The following is a 21,781-nucleotide window of genomic DNA, read 5'->3' on the forward strand; positions in this document are numbered from 1 at the left end:
AAAACACATAAAGATCAGAAGTTTAATAATATATCAAGCATCTGAATCGTTATCGGCGATTCTGGAGCTGTACTGTGTACCATGAAATGCGGTATCACACACCTCTAATTTTTAGGGTTCTTTAGTTTGCACTTTGATGGAAGGTGAACCTTGACCCCAATCTGAAGTCTTTTCTTCCTCAAACATGTTTTCTTCCAGTTTTGCCCTGAGTTTTGCTCTGCCCTCCATGCTGTTCGATTTAGATTTAAGCTTATGATTTATGCTGTCAGTTCTGATACTCTATCCTGATAAAGAAAAGACTCCCCATGGCATGATGCTGCCGCCACCGCATGTGGGTAACGGGTGTTGTGGGTCATAACGTCACACATGGCGTTTCACATGTGGACCAGAAAGTTCAATCTTTGTCTCTGACCAGAGCACCTTCTTCCGCATGTTTGCTGTGTCTCCTACGCCGATTGTGGCAAAGTGCAAATAATTTTTTCAGCAGTTCCTCTTCTGTTGACACGCATTCAGAAAGGCAAGATGTATTGAGTGCATAACGTTGTTTTTGTCAGCAGATGTGTTGCTCCTCCAGAGTTGGCATCGCTCCACTTTATGCAGAGAATAAATGATTGTTTACTAATTGAGAGGCTGTTAACAGCAACTGGTGAAGCTGAATTTTATTTAGAGTAATCGCAGCAAATGGGACTGAATGCAAAAGAAATCCAAATACAATACGTTTAAGTTGATGGTTATGTTGTATAAGTGCAACGGACTGTTTGTGTATGGATGTGAGAGAGTTACACTACATCTCCTGAAGAAAAGCCAGCTGATTAACATAATGAGTCCAGTAGTTGAAGCACTTCTGTCCATAAGTACCTTGATCTTTACACCATGACATACTAGAGCCTTTATCTCCGTTTTTGTTGAAGTTGGGGGGAACAGCCGTATTGCACAATCACCTGTTTGTCCACTTCTCAGAAGTTACAAGAGGCCCAGGATGATAGCTGGGTTTTACAGGACGTGACTAACACTTCAAACACACTTCGTCCAACTCCTTCTTCAGTCTGACGTCGTCAGCTGCCACGCTGCAACGCCAGGGATTTTAGCTTTTTCTTTTCTTTTTTTTTTGCTTGTTCATTTAGCGCTGGAGTAGACACTGAGGCCTCATCACTTCTGGGAGAACACAGTTAAACCAGTAAAACGTGAACCCTCGGTTCCCACACTGCTTCTGAGTCCGTAAATTCAGATAAGTGCTCTGTAAAATGGGTCAATGTGCACTAGATTTTGGTAAAAAAACAAGGTGGTTTTTTGCTTCTGCTAGTTTCCAGATGTCTGCCTTTTTTCTTTTTTCAGAATGTTTTTTTTTATTATTGTTTAAATGTGTTTAGTGTTTGATTCTGTGTTAGAAAATTAATACAACATGATGTCTTTCTTTTTTTTTTTAAACAAAATCTAATTCAAACACTTGAGACCTTTCCAATTTGAAATACATATCTTTTAATTGCCAACAGTCTCTCTTTTTTTTCTTTCAGCCCAATATTTCTTCCATTTGTCTGAAGAAAAGTGTTTTCAACCGCAAGTATTAGTTTCCAGATTTTCTCCTTAAAACCGAAATAACCTCACTCTGCCATGAGAAAGTCAACAAAAAATAACAGCGTTGAACCTTAATGGGGGCAGCTTGACAGATCAGTGTGTGTGGTAGTGTATGGCATGCTTTTGCATACTTGCCCATGTGATGGATTAGTCTCCAGGCAGACAAAGTATCCCACTTGGAGGGATCGTACTACCAACCCGAAGGCAGCGGGATAAATATTTGTCTTGGGTTGTCTCTGGAATGATCGAATATTATTTCAGCCTATAAAGGACTCAAATGCTGCGTCCCGTTCAGAGCTTGGTTTTCAATCTTATTATACACTTAAACTGCTCATTTAATCTGTATTGATTGTTTTTTTGGGGGTTTTTTTCTCTGCTGGTTTAATTCTGATCGTAGTCGGTAATCAGTGCAAAAATGATTGATATTGCATGTGTGGTCTGGTGTAAGAAGTCTCTTTTTGTCTCTGGAGTGTACTTGTGAGTACATTAGCATCCTGGGTTTGGGGTTTAACCTGGTTTTCATCTCTGTGTTTACACGGAGCACCAGGAAGCGGGTGATTCACATCCTTGTTTAAATGATTGGATCTGTATTCAGCTCTCTGACCATCTGTAAACATCTGTGTCTGATTTTTATGGACTCTTAGCCACTTAAGATCATCTCTAAATTGCCTGAGAAGCTTGTCCGAGTTTACAGAAATGATTTCACTGGGTTGTGTTCGTTACAATTATCTCAGCCGTGTTTGTTCTGTTTGACCCACTTCTGCATCGCACACTCCATAAATGTGCACTGTAATTGTTGACAGTCTTCAGCTGAGAATAGCTCCTCAAAATCCTCAGGTTCATAAGGTTTAACTTGTACTTTCCAAAAGACACAAACTGCACCTTGTAAAAGCATTCATACCTGTCGAGCTTTTCGTTTTTGTCACGTTGCAACCAGAAACTTCAGCGTGTTTCAACTGGGGTTTTATTTCACAGGCTATCACAAAGTGGCGCATAGTTTTGGTTGTGAAAGGAAATGCATAAATAGTTTTCAAAATGTGCAAAAAGAAAATTAACGTGTGTGGAATGCAATTGCATGATCAGTTCAGATTGCCCACTTTTCCTCTGATCCACCTGTAGAAAATCTAATGCTACTAAAAAGTCTTGTAAGCAGTAAAGAGAGTCAACATCTGTATAATTTAGTTGACTTAAATTATACGCCTGGCCTCAGACACCCTCAGCAGCGGGTCAGAGACACAGGCGGGTAGAACAATATTCCTATCCACCTAAACCGACTGTGTGGACACGCAGAGAACCACGGCTCAGGTGGAAGAACTGCTGCATATGACAGGTATAAATTCACAAATCTGTTAAGAAGAAAGACAGCTGAATAAAAGTCTTACCCGTGTAGCGCTGCCACTACTTTGTGAGGCAGCATCACGCGGAGGGGATGGCTTTGGTCAGAGAACCTGGTCAGAGTTGAAGGGAGGGTGGATATAGCTGGCATTTTGTGACAAAATGTCAAAAAAAATAAAATAACATCAAGGGGTGTGAGAACTTTGGTGAGGCACCGTACCATCTCTCTTACTAGATAGATCAGAACATGCCGTTAAAAATTTATACCAAAAATGGCATAAATGTGAGCTTCAGCTGAATGCCTGATCTCTTTCTAATGTTGCTTTTTTCCTTCTCTTCTCTGCGTCTGTCTGGTGGAGGCGTTCTGTGATTAGCTCATGGCTTTTCCCCTTCTGGACTTCACTGACTGCAGTAACGCTGACTCTTGCTCATGATTGACTGATGAGGACGAGAGGAAAACTTCCATCTATCTTGGAGTTTTGCGTCAGCCTGGAAGATCTGCTGCTGTATCTGGTGTCCTAATGCTAATCTCCCATGTGTGCATGTGCGGGCGTGTGTGTGTGTGTTACAATAATCACAGCTATCATTAGTTCCAGTTTTCAGAAACACTTACGCTCTATCTGCCATTGTGAGCTTAGGTGATTTTACGTGTCGCATGCACACCTGACCAATCTAAAACTGTTGTTTGAAATCAGTCTGCCTACTCGCTGAGTTCATTGTTGTCAATCAGCAAGCGGAAGCAGGGGAGTTTTCCTGCATCGCAGCAGAACAGACTGGGTGAAGGATGCAAATCAAAAAGATGAATCAAGCCCGTAATGAAGGGAAAACAGATGGAGGGACATATATCTACTTAACTGACTCCTTTAGACATAAAAACTAAATTGTTACTGGATACCCATACGTCTGCTTTTCCTTCTTCCCTTTTCTGCTCGTCATCATCAGCTGCTTATTCCTGGAAGGTCTGTAATTTCTGCACCGGTTGAGAATATCTTTGCTCCTCTCAGCACAGGCATCAACGTGTCTGTAGGAGTCCAGGAGGCGTCCTGACCACATGCCCAAATCACCGTCAAGATGTTTTGTTTTTGCGATCGACTGCTTGTGTAAATGTAGAGGCAGTGAACAGAAGTGGCAGAAAGTCTCCACTTTCTCCATGTGATCATTTCATGTCTCACTTGTGAGGTTTTATGTGCGCTACAACAACATAGCTGTAAAAACAATGCTTTGAAGACATCCTTCAAACCGCTCAAACTGTATAAGTCTCTCTCCAGAAATGTTTCCCATAATGGCAGGTTTTGCACAGAAACGTTGTTTCAACCCAGAGGAGAACGTGCAAACTCCACGCTTGAAGACCAAAGGCTGGGATTTAAACCCAGGACTTTCTTGCTGTGATGCAACAGTCCTAACAAACACACCACCGTGCAACCCGAGTCCTTTCATGATCTGAAATAATTCATTAGATCATGGAAATCCATAGTCGCATCCGCAAGTCACATCAGAAGATAACGCACTACACAACTACTGAACTCTCAATAATTGAAATAGGCTACATAGAAACCACACACATTTGATCAGATTTTCTGTCTTCTCTTGTCTGTATAGTGCATGTAGTCAGAGTCCGGGTCTTCATTTCATCCCTCCAGGCTTGGAAAGGTAAAATGTGTGCTCCTGTTTACTTTTACCTGCTGTAAAAGTTGATGCTCCAACATGGTCTTCGTCAGCATTTACTGTGTAAATGTCTCTTCTCATATGAACATATGATGGGGATTGTATCACATTATCTAGCCACACATGAGAAATTGGGAAAGGTTTTTGAGTTTTTACACACTGACGTTTCCTTGCCAGGCTATGTATGTGAGGGCATACAGGTAGCTGCTTTGTTCCTTTTGAAGCCTTCGGTTAAAGTGGCTGTTTTAAGACTCTAACATGTACAAACAGTGTCTCTATTATACTCAGTTTCAACATATTCACAAGTGGCTCCTGATAACAGAAACCTCCCTGGCTGTCCATGTGCGTCCCAGCTGTGGGGAATCGCTTTTTTTTTTCTTCTTCTTTTCTGCTGCACATAAACACGACGTTTTACACACTCTAACCTGAAGAAACGGGGTTCCTCATGCTCGAATCACAGCTGGATCTGGAGATGAAGTTGTTTAAAACAGAGAAGAAGTGTAAAGATACGGAAACCATTTTAAACCCCTTTGATTCCCTCTGATTTCCAATCAAACTGAAATTAGCTGCTGAAATCAGAGCCAGTGCTTCTGTCCAGACTCCCCTCATTTGTCAGGCAGGTTGCATGTCTGTCTGCGGAGCCGAAGTCCTCGTTACTCTTTCAATTTTACTGCCTTTTTTTTTTAGCAACTGAGCACCAAAAAAATAGACAATGCTTTGGGGTGTTTGCCTGGAGGGATGTTAACTGCCTTCTGGGAATTGAGGCACATTGAACGACAGAGGGAGAGAAAACGAGAGAGGAGCAAAGACTGTTAACTGCCTTTCCATACAAGGAGAGGTGAGGGGCGAGTGGGGGAGGAGAAAGAGAGTGAGAGGAGGGTAATATGAGGAGATACAATGAGAGAGAGAGAAGGTAGGAGGAGAGAAATCTGGAAAGAGATAAAGGGAGCCCACCGAGCGAAAAAGACTGATGAGGTTGTGCCAGTTACAGTGGAGAGGAAAGTGAGCAGAGCTGAATCCTCCCTGTGGTTGTGCTGCTGCTTCTCCGACTGACCCAACGCAGGTAGGGAACACACACAGAGCACCCGTCATCCATTCAACACACACCGGGCCTGCAGGAGTCTGGCCCTTATGTTCTGGTTGTCTGGAAGCATCCAGGAAGTTTCTGTCTTTTCTTTCAACAAAAATAAAAACAACAAACTGATTGTAAATGTAAGCTAAATGAAGCATGTATTTATGTAAATACTTTGAATAATCAATGTCAACATGCAATTTATGAGTAATTGAAGATAAATACAACTGAGCGTGCCTGTGGTCGAATTTGGAAACCAAATGCAGAAGATGAATAGTTTTCACAACAATTCAAGTGAACGTGACTTCTTCTTCTTGAGATATGTCTGTGTTTTTCTGCTTTAAAGTAAGCTTCTGTATGCATTTATATTGTCTTGCGCTTTGACGAGAAGCAGCCGAAAACTGACAAATATATAATTTTTTTTCTTATCCTTTCACCTGAATGAATCAAATGTCTTGTAAAACAAAAAATCTACACATTTTTGCAGTTTTCCTTTAGACTTTTTGCGTATGGCGACCTTGATAAAAAGAATGTTTGTAAAAGTTATTTTTTGCCAAAAGGAATTTTTTTGTCTTAATCATCTTTTGGCAAACAATAAAGAGAATATTTTTATTTATTCATTTATTTATTTTGCAAAAATCACCTTTGGCAAAAAAGTGACGTAGGCCATTATTTTAGGAAGGTGATAACATATTCCTTCTTGGAGTTACATGGCATTTCACTGAACTCTACCCACAAATTGTCCAAATGGCCATTCTTTCTACGCTTTCTGTCAGTAGCGTATCTAAAAATACTTTAGAATAATCAGGTTTTGCACGCAACATTTGGCTGCCTTAATTAAATTTCTCACCTCCTGTTATGTCCCCACCTGTCTAAGTGTCCATCTTTCTCCTTGTAGCTCAACCATAATCTGCACACGGATCAGGCATGCATGAAAAGGATAATTCAACACAGATGGTTGCATCTTTGGTTCTTTGTTTTTTTTCTCGTCCTGAACAAACTCCTGATTCTGCTATTGTTGCCCAATAAAAGATTTTCAAGGAAAAAAACAAAGAAAAAGAAAATTACCTTCCCTGACAGCTCCTTGTTAAAAATCTGTGTATGTGTGCAGATCTGAATGACCAAATTAATGGGACGAGGTTGAATGTTTGCATTATCGCTGCATGAAGCTGCTCTAACAGCACAGGAAAGGTGCCTGAAAGGTTTTATTGCGTCTTATGCCTTACAGGAAAAAATAAAAAAATTCTCCTCCGTGTGAGTCCATGCTGGCTGATGAGGTCACAGTGGGCCTGGGCTGCAGGTGCAAGTGTGTATTTTTGCACGTCAGAATCACCGTGAGCTCTCATTAATCCATCTGCGGTTTATTTGTGTTAATATTTATGTGCAAATTCAAGAAATATCAGGTTATCAGAAGTGTGTTGCAGCTTTGGTGTGACTTCTGCCCAGGTCCCTCTTGAAAATGAGATCTAGATCTCAACGGGGTTTACCTGGTTAAATAAAGGAAATACTTTTTTTTCAGGAGGAAGGTCAGAGGGTTTACTAAACCAAAATAGTGTTGAAGAGGTAAGAGAAAAAGCGAACCAGTTTTAGGAAACTTGTAAGCCTTTGCAGAAGTCAGAGAAATGACCTTAGGAATTAGTTGGACATCCAAACCTTGATATTTCTCCCTGCAGTGATAAAATCTGGGCTATGTGTCTCCATACTGCAGGTATTTTTATGGGTGGCTGTTAAACTCTGCAATGGTTAATCTGCATTCAGTACAGATGGGGAACTGATCAAAAGATCAGCGACATGCGAGGCTGCGGTCAGAAAAAAGTGTCAGAGTTGGACATTTAGAGCTATGTTGGCTGAGTAATTCAATCTGACCTCTGGAAATAGACCTCAGGGACAATATGCAGCAAGACATGGGTGTTAGGTGTGTTGATGGTGTGTGGGGGTGGACATGCGTGTGTGTGTGTTGACTAACCCAAATTTAACTGTCTGCATTCTGCAGCTGCTTGGAGTTTTAGCAATACTATAGAAACACACCAGGTTGGCCCTTTGTAGAATGTCAATAGAAAGAAAAATCTTCTGCTCTCAGCTTTAAAGTTTTATTTCACGTTTAAGTCGGCTTTCAGTAAAACGAGAAATCAAACATGTGGCCTTGAAATTGCATTTTTGTGTTTATTTGTGCTGCAATTCGGAAATGAAGCTGAAAACAGAGAGAAACGGCAGGAAAATATTTACTCCTGCATCAGAAGTGGAGAAATATGTTGAAATAATGCAAAGGAAGAAATCAAACATAAAGCAGCCAACACTACAAGCAAAATCTGAGGAAAAGCTGCAGAAAAGAACGTGACTAAACAATGAGGTGATCAGAAAACACACAAGAATTCAGTGAAATATACAAACCTGAAAACCAGCATGACCAACAATATCCATCCATCCATCCATCTTCTTCCGCTTATCCGAGGTCGGGTCGCGGGGGTAGCAGCTTCAGAAGGGAGGCCCAGACTTCCCTCTCCCCAGCCACTTCTTCTAGCTCCTCCGGGGGAATCCCGAGGCGTTCCCAGGCCAGCCGAGAGACATAGTCCCTCCAGCGTGTCCTGGGTCTTCCCCGGGGCCTCCTCCCGGTGGGACGTGCCCGGAACACCTCACCCGGGAGGCGTCTAGGAGGCATCCTGACCAGATGCCCGAGCCACCTCAACTGGCTCCTCTCGATGTGAAGGAGCAGCGGCTCTACTCTGAGTCCCTCCCGGATGACTGAGCTTCTCACCCTATCTCTAAGGGAGAGCCCAGCCACCCTACGGAGAAAACCCATTTCGGCCGCTTGTATCCGCGATCTCGTTCTTTCGGTCATGACCCAAAGCTCATGACCATAGATGAGGGTGGGAACGTAGATCGACCGGTAAATCGAGAGCTTCGCTTTTTGGCTCAGCTCTCTCTTCACCACGACGGACCGGTACAGCGCCCGCTTGACAGCAGACGCTGCGCCAATCCGCCTGTCGATCTCCCGCTCCCTTCTTCCCCCATTCGTGAACAAGATCCCGAGATACTTAAACTCCTCCACTTGGGGCAGGACACCCCCCCTGACCCGGAGAAGGCACTCTACCCTTTTCCGGCTCAAGACCATGGCCTCGGATTTGGAGGCACTGATCCTCATCCCGGCCGCGTCACACTCGGCTGCGAACCGCTCCAGCGAGAGCTGCAGATCACGATCTGATGAAGCCAAAAGGACCACATCGTCTGCAAAAAGCAGAGATGAGATCCTAAGGCCACCAAATCGGATCCCCTCAACACCTTGGCTGCGCCTAGAAATTCTGTCCATGAAAGTGATGAACAGAATCGGTGACAAAGGGCAGCCCTGGCGGAGTCCAACTCTCACCGGAAACGAGCCCGACTTACTGCCGGCAATGCGGACCAGACTCTGACACCGGTCATACAGGGACCTGACAGCCCGTATCAAAGGGCCCGGTACCCCATACTCCCGGAGAACCCCCCACAGGGCTCCCCGAGGGACACGGTCGAACGCCTTCTCCAGGTCCACAAAACACATGTAGACTGGTTGGGCGAACTCCCATGCACCCTCCAGGACCCTGCCGAGGGTGTAGAGCACCAACAATACGTGATACTTAAAATACTTCTTTCTTTTTTTTTAAACATAGAACGGCTACAAACCCTACACCAACTCTTAGGTACTTTATACTACATCCAGCTACATTGAGCAAATGTTGTGAAAAAAACCCAATGAAAAACATAATTTAATCCTAAACACAGTAAAATTAGACTTTGATGATGGAAAAATGACTTGGACAAATGTAGCTTTCACACAGTTAAAATCCCTTTTCAGTTTAAAATCACTATACTTTTTTGTGCTTGCACCAATTTAGGAGACTTAAGATTTTTGATAACGTATAGGCATTTTGTGACAAAATTTAGCAAAGAATCATTACTTTTAGAAACCCCTGCATGCTCTTAAAAAAGGTTTTAACCTCAAATATACATAAAATGGAATTCAAGTTGGTGATTTAAGATATTTACAATTTTCACTAATGGTGATTTGACCGCTTAGCATTGACATTGTGAACTTAACACTGCAGTCTAACTTTTGGCCATCATCTAAATAAGGCAGAAAACTTTGGTGAAAATTCGAGAGAAATGAAAAGACACATTTTCCCTCCAGTTACTCTCCTTAGCCCTGTTAAAATATATAAAAGGTGAAAAGTGTTTGCATGTGATGGCTCCGCACGTGCCTTCCTCCCCTCTCTGCCTCTAAATAGAGTGCGAGTCTGTCTGACTCAGCTGAGGGTCAGTGGATGGTCAGTCGGTGAGGTCAGATAGATTTCACATCCAGCCTCAGACATGTCATATGTGCCGTTTTATTTCAGGGCAGCTCCTGCAACACACATTCCTGCTGAATATTAGCTGTTGTCGCATAGCTAGAGATTGGCTGGAGATCAACACACACACCGTGCCCAGCCCAGAAGTTGAAAGCTCAAGGGTCAGAAGGTTCAACAAGCTTTGTTCTCAGATGAAACGTCTGTGTTGTGATACGAGGGCAGGGATGTGGAATTTTCCCCGTCTCCTTTTATTTTCGAGGTTTGTCCAGGGCTTGGCTTCCTAAATGTTCTGACTAGTCTTCCTTTTTGTTTCCTCCCAAACCAAGATTATGTGCCCAAACACATTTGATCTTAAAAGGTGCCTCCCAGTTTACAGTTCCAACCTCCTTATCAGACTTTGTTCAGGAATCATCTCCAGCTCCAACATGCAGCTGGATGAATAACCCGGTTTTTCATTTTTCATTCCTTGCAGATGATGTCTTCAGAGCACCCGGCCTGCGGTTGGCTGCACAAGCTACTTGTTTTGCTGGTGAAGCTTCATTTCGCGTTTGCCGAGCCTCTGCAACCCCTCAACGGAACGGGCTGCACAGCCAAGGGTCCCGCTTCCTACATCCTGGTCTTTACAGGTCACTGGAGCCCGCAGGCGTTTCCAAAGCAGTATCCCCTGTTCCGACCCCCAGCGCAGTGGTCCAAACTCATAGGTGAGAAAGATACTGGCTTCTCTTTAGAGTGTTTTTGGAATGAAATAAAAGCGTCATACGTAACACTGGTAGAAGATTTTATTACCGGTGAATTTTTAAAAAATGGTCAAAGAAACTACCAGATGGTGTTCCTCTTTGTTTTTCTATCGGCTGTCAGACAAATCACATGGTTCCAAAATGGGGCTGAAAAGAGTTGGGAGTATAAACATGATTACCTAAACAGGTGAGTCTGATTAACTGAATGTGTTGCAGATGTAAGGAGGAGGAAACACCATGAACAGAGATCAGAGAATTCAAAGTGGATCACAAAAACAAAAGTTTGAACCAAAATCTGAGGAAAAAGCTGCAGAAAAGAACGTGACTAAACAATGAGGTGATCAGAAAACGCAAGAATTCAGTGAAATATACAAACCTGAAAACCAGCATGACCAACAAAACGTGATACTTAAAATACTTTTTTTTAACATAGAACGACTACAAACCCTACACCAACTCTTAGGTACATTATACTACATCCAGCTACATTGAGCAAATGTTGTGAAAAAAACCCCAATGAAAAACATAACTGAATCCTAAACACAGTAAAATTAGACTTTGATGATGGAAAAATGACGTGGACAAATGTAGCTTTCACACAGTTAAATCCCTTTTCAGTTTAAATCATTATACTTTTTTGTGCTTGCACCAATTTAGGAGACTTAAGATTTTTGACAACTGCCTTAGCTGAAATTTGAACTGCACGTTTACACAAGTATGATTCACATATCTACAGATAGGCCACACAATGAGTAGCTTTCAAAGAGAAATTACTCATCTCATGCTTTGATCAGTGCTTTCAAGCACAAGAAAACAAATAAAACCTTTTTGCGTCTTGTTGCTGAGAGTTTAAAAATCAAATAATAATAAAGATTTTTTTTGAAGAACATGCCAAAGCAGTGGTCCCTTCTTGCTTGTTATGGCGATGTGACAAAATAGGAGAAGGTTAAAGCGAGTAATATCACAAAATATTGGGGACATAGTAACAGCGATGTCTGGTTTCCAGGTGGCCCAGTGATGCCATGGAAGAGGAGAGTGCCCTACTTATTCCTAACAGAGACAGGCACCAGTGGTTCTGACATAATTATTTCCATGGGCATGGAAAGAGATGGTCTTTGTCACCAGGGAACAAAAACACAAGGGCCTCAGTGAGCAGACGGCAAACTATAGGGGACAAAAAAAAAAAAAATCTGCAGCAAACGTCAGTACGGAATAGGGCCGAGGACTCTGAAGGACTGGACTTTGTCATGAATAAAAAAAATACTCAAGCAATTTAGGAAGGGTTGACTTTGAAGTCTTGGTGGGGCATAAGTGTGATGCATTATCAAATTTCGGGGGTTTGATGCTAGTTAGGATGGAAATGCAATTAAAGTCCACAAGTAACGGCGGTATGGGGAGAAACAAGATAGTGTGTGAAGTGTGCTAGGCAAGTTGTGCAACTAAGTGTGCGCTCATACATGTGTCAAGACTATTTAAGGTTAAAATCCTGAGTCTGTGTGTGTGTGTGTGTGTGTGTCAGAGCGTCTTTATGCAGCTCTGAAAAGTGAGGTAAGGCAGAACCATCAGAGCATTTGTCAGCGTGTTTCTGGCTAACCTTACTCTGCCCTTAAAACCACGGGTCCAGGTCAGTGGCTTTGTGGGTCTCCAGAACCTGTGGTTCAAATCTAAAACTGGGCTCTTGATTTTTAACAGATTTCTGAGATAGCCAGAACTTTTTCAAAGAATGTGAAGAGAAAGCCTGCTGGCCCAGGCTGCACAAAAAGCATCATTAAGGGTTTTCAGAATTGTTAAAATAAATTGTTGTCCAACTTCTGCCTGCCAAGTCCAGGATCCTGACCTACATCCTGGCAGCTCCGGCCTGTGTTGCGGTTTCTGCAGGAAAAGACGGAGAATATAACCTTGCAATAACACATGCATATAAGCAATTCCCTCAGAATTATCAGTTTAAATGCAGGAAGTAGGAGGCAGCCGTAGAAGTACACTCAGGCTCCGTGGTGGAAATGATCTCATCGTCTGGCTCAGGACTCTGCGGAGCTTTCGACACTCAAAGCAAAGGAGTCAAGTGAGCATGCATCTCACTTCTCTCATCTCACATTTCTTCAATTGCTTTTTCTCTCTCAATAGTGGCGAGCCACAACCACCACTTTAGGCTCTGGGAGGAGGGCTCTTCAGCCAGTCCCGGGGTGCAGAGCTTTGCTGAAGTCGGGGTGACGGTGGAGCTGATGAAAGCAGCCAAGGAGGCCCGGAAGAAGCGCACGGTCGGAGTTATGTACCGGACAGCCGGCATTCCCAATGGGATCGGACACAGCTCCACGGAGATGCTCATGGTGCCCCGCAACCCACTGGTAGGAGACGATGACGCTTCAAAAAGCACATCTACACTCACGCAGTCACTTTGAGCTGGGTCTATTACACCGTGCATATGCACCCACCAAGTAATGTCCTACTTATTTCCACTACACCCTGTCAGACTTTGTTTAGACCAAGTGCCTGAGTTCAGTAGCCGCAAACGCCTACATCTATCCTGCACACTTTGCTCTCAGGCTGAACTGGAGCCGAGGGAGGGGCCCATCTGTGTAAGGTAAATACCAGTAAATGCCAGTTACCTCAACATAAAGACTGCAGACGCGTAGAAACAGTTACAGTTTTCCTGTCTGAGGGAAGAGAAAATTGGCCCACCAGTGATTTTGCTTTTTGTTAATTAGCTTGTTAAACTTTGAGCTAGCGTGCTTTGTCCATACAAAACCTAAAATAAAACTTATCCTGTTATTATCACCAAGCACAAAGATAAGTCATGCATTAGCTGTGCTTAACCACAATAGATCAGTTTCACCAGCCACACCCGGGCCTAATTACTGCAGAAATCAGAAATCCCTTAAATAGAATCTATTTGTGACAATGTGACAAGGGATAAAAGATATCCAAGAATAGTTAGGGAACAAAGTCATTAATAGCTCTCAGCCTGAAAAAAAAAAAGAAAAGAAACAAAAGCATTTTAGTGGGTTTTGATTCCAGTGAACCACACTTGGAGTCATTATTCACTAATGGAGAAAACATGGATTCGTGGTGAATCATCTGAAAACTGGCCAGTCTTCCAAAATTACTCCAAGAGTCCATAGACGATACATCCAGAAGGTCATAAAGTACCTAGAACATCATTTAATGCTCCACAGGCCTCACTTGCCTTTAGAGATTAAGTCAGTGAATGAATGTCCTGACACTGTTGGTCAAAATTTGTTGTAATGATTGATTGAAATTATTTCACGAGTAACAAAACATGTCAAAACCATTATTGTCGTTTAGGGTTGTGCATCTGGGATGAGTTTCTCCTGCTTGGACGCAGTGCTTCCTTTGTCCAAACAGATCATTTTTTGCTTTGAACCAAAAACTTCAATGTTTGGTCTTCTCTGTCTACAAAACACAATTCCAACAGTCCCCGTTCTTCTGCATGTGATCTTTAATAAACTGCAGATGAGTTTATTCATCGTCAATCTGGACTGGGAACAAACCGCAGATGGGGCAGTGGGGTTCTTCTCAGACGGTAATCGCCTTTTCCCTGCAGTGGACATCGTCCCTGCTCAGAGTTCCTCTGATGGTCGACTCACGAACGTTAACGCAAGCCAACGCAAGAGAGGGGCCTTTAGTTGATTAGAGGTTGCTTCAAACCAGATCGTGGTTTCAACATAAATGTCTAAATCCATTTTCGGTCATCCTCACTCTGCAATGCTTAATCAAAAAAACGTCTTACTTTTCCTTTGTTTTCAATTAGATTTTAAAACATTTCATATGTTGGATGCTGGTATGAATAGATACAGCAGATATAATCTGATGCAATTTGGTGAGTATGATATGTCGTGTACTGACCCGCTGGGGGAGCCAATGAAATCTTTCATAGTTCATTAATTTTAATAAATAGAAAAAAAAAAAAAAAACACATTTAACTTTTAATCCGAGAATGTCATTTAACAAAAGGAGCTGGTTGGATTGTAGGCTATGTACACATTCCTTCCTCTGAAATATTATTTATGAAGATGTCTGTTGGGCAGAGTGGCTTTACGTTGAGAAAAATTAAACAAGAATTACCTCCCATTATGTTCAACATCATGTAAGATTTTTCTGACTTTTGACTGGTCTGGTGCTTTTCTTAGTAAAAACCTCAATGCTACAAATGCTCTTCTGTGAAGCAATTCAAACATCTGGCATGTTGAATTAATTGTCTGTTTTTAGCTCAGCTCACTTTGTATTTATTTAGTGATTATTCACATCAGATGTTATCACAATGGCACATTACAAGACAAGCAGGTCAAATTCAAATTTAATTGTATGTAACCCAGTTTGATTTTATCAGCTTAGTAAACTATTCATAGTTAGCCAAACACATGTAAAACAGTAACATGGACGCTTTCCACTTTCTGTGCGAAATATTTGTCAACATGAAAAGGGGGAAAATGCAACAAGACCACCAGCTCATTAGAACAATACAACTCATATGCTCGACTGGTTTTTGAGTACAAAAGTTGGAAATTTCCTGGAGCTTTTGTAGGAGTTTGTGTGCATATTTGAGCCAGTTTTCCCTTAACAAGAACTGCTCTAAATTCAGCTCATCCTCATGCTGTTAAAGATTTTTACACTTCTCATTGATAAAGGTATAAATCATTTTTAAGAAGAAAAGGTAAATAAAAACAGATGAATTGTTGTGCAACGTAAACTCTTTCACACGTTTTTATTATTTCCTGTTACATTTCCTCTCAAAAATTAACTTCTTCTTTGAATACAAATTATTTTTAATCTAAATCTACCAGAGATTATGTGTAATTTTGGTTTCAACTGCTTGTAACAATACTATTCATCAATTAGAATATAGACGATGTCATCGTCTAGTATTTATAACCCAGTCTTTGCCTCTTTTCTCCCCCCAGTTGTCTTTCATCTTATAAGCTATATTTTTTGTGACTCAATTCCCCACACAGGGGTCCACAAGCATTTCACAGTTTTGATACCAGCAAGAAAAAAAATTAATCTGAAATGTAGATAGATAGATAGATAGATTTTATTACAGACTCAGAGTCCAGATTACATACAAAGGAAAGCAAAGACAATAAAAGAATAAAAAGTACAATAAAAAAAAAACAACTCCTAGCCATTCAGAAGGCAATCATACCAATGTCTCCAGAGTACGAAAAGTGTATGTAAAGTAAAAAGTTGTCTTATTAAATCTGTGGCCTCTTTTGAGGCGATATAAGGTTGTTGCTTGTCTTTAATAAAGTTCTGATTCAGCTTAAGCGCGCCAGCTGATAAAATTGTTCCTATCTGGGCTTTTTTGCTTCTTACCTGCATGTTCAGGTGAGAGAGAAGGTCCATTCCTCTTGCGTCTACTATACTTCACACCCATATGCAATAAAATCTGGGTTTTTATCCGTCCGCCAATCTGTGCAATGATATGTGCCTTACTGTTTCAAATAAAAAGAATTAGATCCTGTTTTTGCATTTCAATTTTTATTGTAATTTCTCGTAAAAAGTGGCATTTCTTCAAGATTATCATGTCTAGAGAGTCTCCTGCTTGCATTGTCAACTACATTAGGAGACTAATTCTCTGAGCCCTTGAACCAGAGGGCAAAAAGAAAGAGTTGAACACTCTTTAGTTGAGCATTGTTTCTGTAAGCATAGGTAATGTACAGCACCCCGCCGTGTTGTCTTCTAGGTATGTGACGTGTGTGCTGGTCTGTTTTTAGATCAGATAAGCAAAGCAAAGCCCAGCTATTGAGTGTGTTGTTTTGGACATGATTTAATGACGTGATCCAGCTGATAACTTAATCTGTGAGTATGTTGCACTGTCTGTTGCGCTCTCATTTATAAATACTGTATCATTCCTTTGAAGACAGCCGATGGTTTATACGACATCCGCCAGGAATCCCAAACACATGACTTCTGTCATCATATATCCAGCTATTGTTTAATGTGGAGCTCAACCAGATGGAGACGCAGAATGTGATCCATTTTAAGCCGCTCGAGAGGCTTTCTGCTGGATGCCTTCTGGTCTTTGAAAACGGTTTTCTGAGATGGACACGGGGTTTCAAGATTGGTCCTGACCAGGTCCTATGTAATGCAAACTTCCGTTCAGCTAATAATAAAGAAATTAGCCGAGAGGCGGCACCTTTCAGATTAGCTCAGGAGAGTTTCAGAAAAAGATGAAAAGCGTAAGAGGCAGGAAGTTCAAAGAACAAAAAGGAAGGACGTTGATGTTTCTAAAAGGCCACAAGACTTCTTCTGGTTTAGTCTTTACTTTTTAACATTTATCACTGGAAGAAAAACGAACACTCGTATGTCTTCCTGACTCATCTCATTCCTTTGTCTCAGATCTGCTGGTCCCCGCTCTCTGTTTGGTTCAACACCAGCGATTCATTCAAAGCCCACACAAAAACCGACCCTCAGACTGACAAGATGAGCAGCAATTGTCAAATGTGTTTTTTTTTCCAAAAATGGAGAAGTTTTCAAAAGTGCTGCTGTCTGGTCTTCTGCCATCACTTCAGTGTGTTTTGACCCTAAATCCACTCTCCGAGATGAGATCACCGTTTCTCAGGAAACATACATCATACGGGAGACAGACGGGGTGCACGTGTACACATGCCGACTGTTTTATAGTCGCAAAATCCCTACATCGGCGCTCGTGTGTGTGATGTCAGGCCTATTGCATTTATTGTCCTGGCTGATGTTACTGTGATCTCTGTAATTTCATTCATTCTGCACTCATCTCACTTTCCACAGGATTTAAAGTTGCACAGTCCAGAGTGGACTAATGGTTATTATATTAAAATAGCAAGTGTTTTCATTACATTTCAATCTACATGTCAAAGTATAAAATATTTTTTATTAGAGATAAGAGTTATTTTATTCAGCTTCAAATAGAGTTCAAGGTTTTTTTATGGGGTTCTGTTGGAAGACTGACTAGACATTATATCACCTTACATGTGACGGAACAAGACAGTTTGGGTCTTGGATGGTATTGAGGATGCATGTGTGGTTTATTATTATGGTAGCAACCTATTTGAGTCGTTGGTGGAAAATAAAAATAGTTTTACACCTTGGACATTTTCAGATTTTGTCATATTACAACCACAAACCAGAGTGTATTTTTTATATAAATATTATGTGATAAACCAACAAAAAGCAGTGCATAATTTAGAAGTTAAATTAAAAGGTACATTTTTTTTTTGTCAAAGAAAATCTATAATATGTGTTGTCCATTCAGCACTCAGCTCTCTTTTTATGATTTCTGAGTAAAGCCACCTCACACTTCAGTCTAGAGACTGACATTTTTACTAATTTTACCTTACAGAATTACTCAAGCTGAGTCAGACCGGGTTGTGTTAATCTCAGGTTAATGTATGTGATGTGTTGTTTAGGATTATTGTTCTGTTGGAAGGTGAACCTCCACCACTGTCAATTTTCAGCTTCAAACATGTTTTTAATCTAGGAGTGCTCTGCACTTTAGCTCTATCCATTCTTTCTGCATTGGCCAGAAAGTTTGGTTTCATCTGACCAGAGGTCCTTCTTCTGCCTCCACTTTCCTAACGTGGTTTTATAATACTACAAATTAGATCTATTTCTTTTAACAATGGCTTTCTTCTTGCCTCTTTTCTAACAAGCTAATATTTGTGGAGTGCAGCTAATAGTATGCAGACTCTCCCAGCTGATAACGCTACAGATTCTCCATAGTGACAACAATCCTCTTCTTGGCTGCTTCTCTGATTAATGTTCTCCTTCCCAGCCTGCCAGTTTAGGTGGACTATCATGTCTTGCTTAGGTTTGGAGTTGTGTCATAATCTTTCCATTTTCAGATGATGGATTGAGCAGAGCTCTGTGAGATGTTCAAAGCTTGGAGTTTTGTTTTATGACTGAACTCTGCTTTAAATTTCTCGTCAACCTCACCTGTTTCGCACTTGGTTGCTATTTGTTCTTTAATAACAAACCTCTGAGGCCTTCACAAACCATTGGTGGTACTGTATTGTATTTAGGGGTATCACAGTAGGATGCATGCTTTTGGATTTTTGTTTATAGTGAAAATACATGTATAATTTTTCTCCCACTTTAAAGTGCACTACTTTATGTTGGTCTGTGACATAAATTCCAACAAAGTGCAATAAGGTTGTGGCTTTAATGTGAAGCACAAATTTTATGAGTACCTTTGCAAGGAACTGTACGTATTTTTTACTACCATGTAGTGTTTAATTTCCTGGTAATCTGGTCATCCCTTTTTACAAAATTATGATAATTAGTGTTTCATAGTTTTTCAATTAAACTCTCTATTTTGGACATTGAAGTCTAACATCAGTGTTTTGTGTCTGACAGCTATCTTTGATGGTGAAGATGATCCCCAGCCCTGACTGGTTTGTTCGGTGTGGACAGTCTCAATCTTTGTGAGGGTAACCGGTGGAAACAGGAAGTGACCGTCGACCTCCAGCCTTATGATGCAGGAACGGACAGTGGATTCACGTTTTCTTCTCCCAACTTTCCCACCAGCCCCCCTGAAAACATTACAAAGGTATGAAGAAACCATCATCTGTTTATGTCCTTCACTAAGCTGTTGGTGCCTCAAATTCTGGTGTCTCTGTCTTGTTTTTGGAGTACGTAAGCAGAGTGGGAACAGGGCATCATTCTTAGCTGTCTGTGGCTGAATGATTGCTTGGCAGCCCTCACGTCTGACCTGAAGTGATTTAAATAAAAAGGGGCCCCTTATATAACAGACTATCCATCCTTTTGCAGCATGTGCTTTAAAGCTGGCTAATGTGCACTGGGGGTTCTACTGAGAATCTGTTGCTTTTTCTGATGAACTGCTTGCTGACTGCTTTTCAGATCACGTCACAAATGCCGAACCATCCAGCCAATTCCTTCTACTACCCTCGACTAAAGGAGCTTCCACCTATTGCCAGCATAAAGATTACCCGACAGCGTCGAACACCAGACCGCCAAACTTCTATTTCTAATCACATTCTGCCAAACTCCATCAATCCTCAGCGTTTCTCAGGTAATAACACAAAGCTTTTCCTCACAAAAATATTTATACTCCTGAAAGTATTTAGACTTTTTCCTACCAGCTACTGGTAGGAAAGAAGCTGGAGCTGCTGTTTGAGGTTGAACCACAATAGTGTGGAACACAACTCTGGGTAGAGGGGCTTCCCAGGGTGTGGGGATTACCCACAAGCTCTCAGCTGATTGCCTCAGTTTTAGAGTTTACTAGCATGAGGGGTCACCTCTTTATAGCATTAAGTTGCAAGAGGGAAGGTTATGACCTTTTGCACTGAACAGCAATTCAGATTACCCAGCCTTCTTGGAGTCCAAAGAATGTTTTGCAATTTGACTGAGCATGAGTTGATCATAAGTGTGCTTGATACCAGGTCATCTTGGGCTAAAGGTCGATGATCAGTGTTGTAATCTTATCATTTGACCTGCTGCGGCTCAAGAGAGGGCTAGAGATATCAACTCATTGCCACCTGGTAGCGAGCTGAATCCACTGGCAGCGATTTGTTAGACAGATCTGGTAAAACCAAACATATATTGAGAATGAGCGGTGAACATCTGGTGGAGGAACCTGTTCAACTGATGCCTGCTGGAGAATCTCTCTCATCCCCCAAGGGAAGTTGGGGACATAAAATCAGAATGGGGCAGGACCTTCACTGCAGACATGGCTTTCGAGAGCTATGGCCTAAAATATATTGCCATTTGTTGTGTTGGTAACCAGAGGATCTGCTGATGGACCCCAGAGGTGATGGAACTTGCTGGGTTGAAGAAGGCCTTGAAGGCTTGGTTGTCTCTAAATACTGTCAAATAGCACAGGTATAGAAAAAACAAGACAGACTGCAGCATCTGTGTTTTGTCTGGTTTTGAATTAGGGAACTGCAGACCCAGACTGATGTTATTGTAGACAGGTGGAAAGAGCACTTTGAGAATCTCCTCAATCCTGTCTCTTTACTGTGAGGGAGTCAGAAACTGAAGACTCGGAAGAAGGCATTCCATCACAGTAGCAGAGACTGAGATAGTTAAATAGCTCTCCATTGGCAGGATGTCAACCTACAAGGATGAGATTTTGCATAGGTCTATCATTGTTAATAGACCTCTTCAGTGCTGCATATTGAAAAGGCACAGGGGCAATGCCAGAGTAGCATGATAGTTTAGTGGTCACACTTTTTAAGACAGGGAACAAAGAGTGAATTCCAATCCTTGACAGATCACACTTCTCACCCTCCCTGGGTAAGACTAGACCATAGGTTTACTCTTCCAGAACAATATAATCCATCTGCTTGTCTGTCTGCATGTATATGACTGCTGCAGAACAGGCATTTCTTTGGGCAGTGTTTCTTCATTTTCTTCTTCTCTCTTTAAACCCAGCAACACCTTTGGATTGCGAAGTCTCCCTCTGGTCATCTTGGGGTCTGTGTCTTGGTCCCTGCTCCAGAGGTGGAGTTCGTCACCGCACACGTTACATACTTCTGCGGCCAGCAAACGCTGGCAGCCCCTGCCCTGAGCTGGAGGAACAGGATGAATGTGTGCCACACAACTGCATAAAGAAACGCCAGTAATTGTGAAAGCAGGGAGCATAAAAACAACCAGTGATGAACATTGGACTCTCATGCTATCAGTGCTGGACTGAAAAAAAACATTTTATCATGTTGAGAATTTATCAGATTTTTGAAGTGAAGCAATAAGAACTCAATGTGTATTGCCACAAAAAGAGACGTCTGCAAATCAGCAGAACTAAGAAAAAACAGAAATCTCTTGGAAAAACTGGCTGGTGGATGAAGATCAAAGAGCTAAAATGTTATTTAGTCTGACTTTATTTTTACAACTGTTGTACAACCTGTGTTTGCCCAAAGGTTGAGCTGTTTTGTAAAATGTAAATAAAAGTGAAATGCAACCATTTGTAAATTATCTCCAAAATTAGATGTTTTATTCAATATAACAGAAATATGAATTAATTTGGGTTGAAACAAAGAATTTGTGTACCATTTTTCATTTTTTCAAATAAATGCGCATTTTGTTGTAGCGTTCATGCCAATACTATGTTAAAAAAGTTGGGACAA

The 21,781-nt window shown here is 41.5% G+C and overlaps 1 protein-coding gene across 1 annotated transcript; it reads left to right on the forward strand.

Moving 5' to 3' along the window:
- Positions 1 to 928: 928 nt before the first annotated feature.
- On the forward strand, positions 929 to 21,748 carry spon2a (spondin 2a, extracellular matrix protein). The gene is given in 7 exon segments (XM_032554371.1): positions 929 to 4,560; positions 10,439 to 10,667; positions 12,828 to 13,048; positions 19,053 to 19,097; positions 19,099 to 19,245; positions 19,557 to 19,728; positions 21,090 to 21,748. Coding segments are annotated over 6 exon segments (1,005 nt in total). The 5' UTR covers positions 929 to 4,560; the 3' UTR covers positions 21,281 to 21,748.
- The last annotated feature ends 33 nt before the right edge of the window (positions 21,749 to 21,781 follow it).

The sequence above is a fragment of the Xiphophorus hellerii genome, chromosome 23, assembly GCF_003331165.1.
Source record: "Xiphophorus hellerii strain 12219 chromosome 23, Xiphophorus_hellerii-4.1, whole genome shotgun sequence".
NCBI classification, from domain to species: domain Eukaryota; kingdom Metazoa; phylum Chordata; class Actinopteri; order Cyprinodontiformes; family Poeciliidae; genus Xiphophorus; species Xiphophorus hellerii.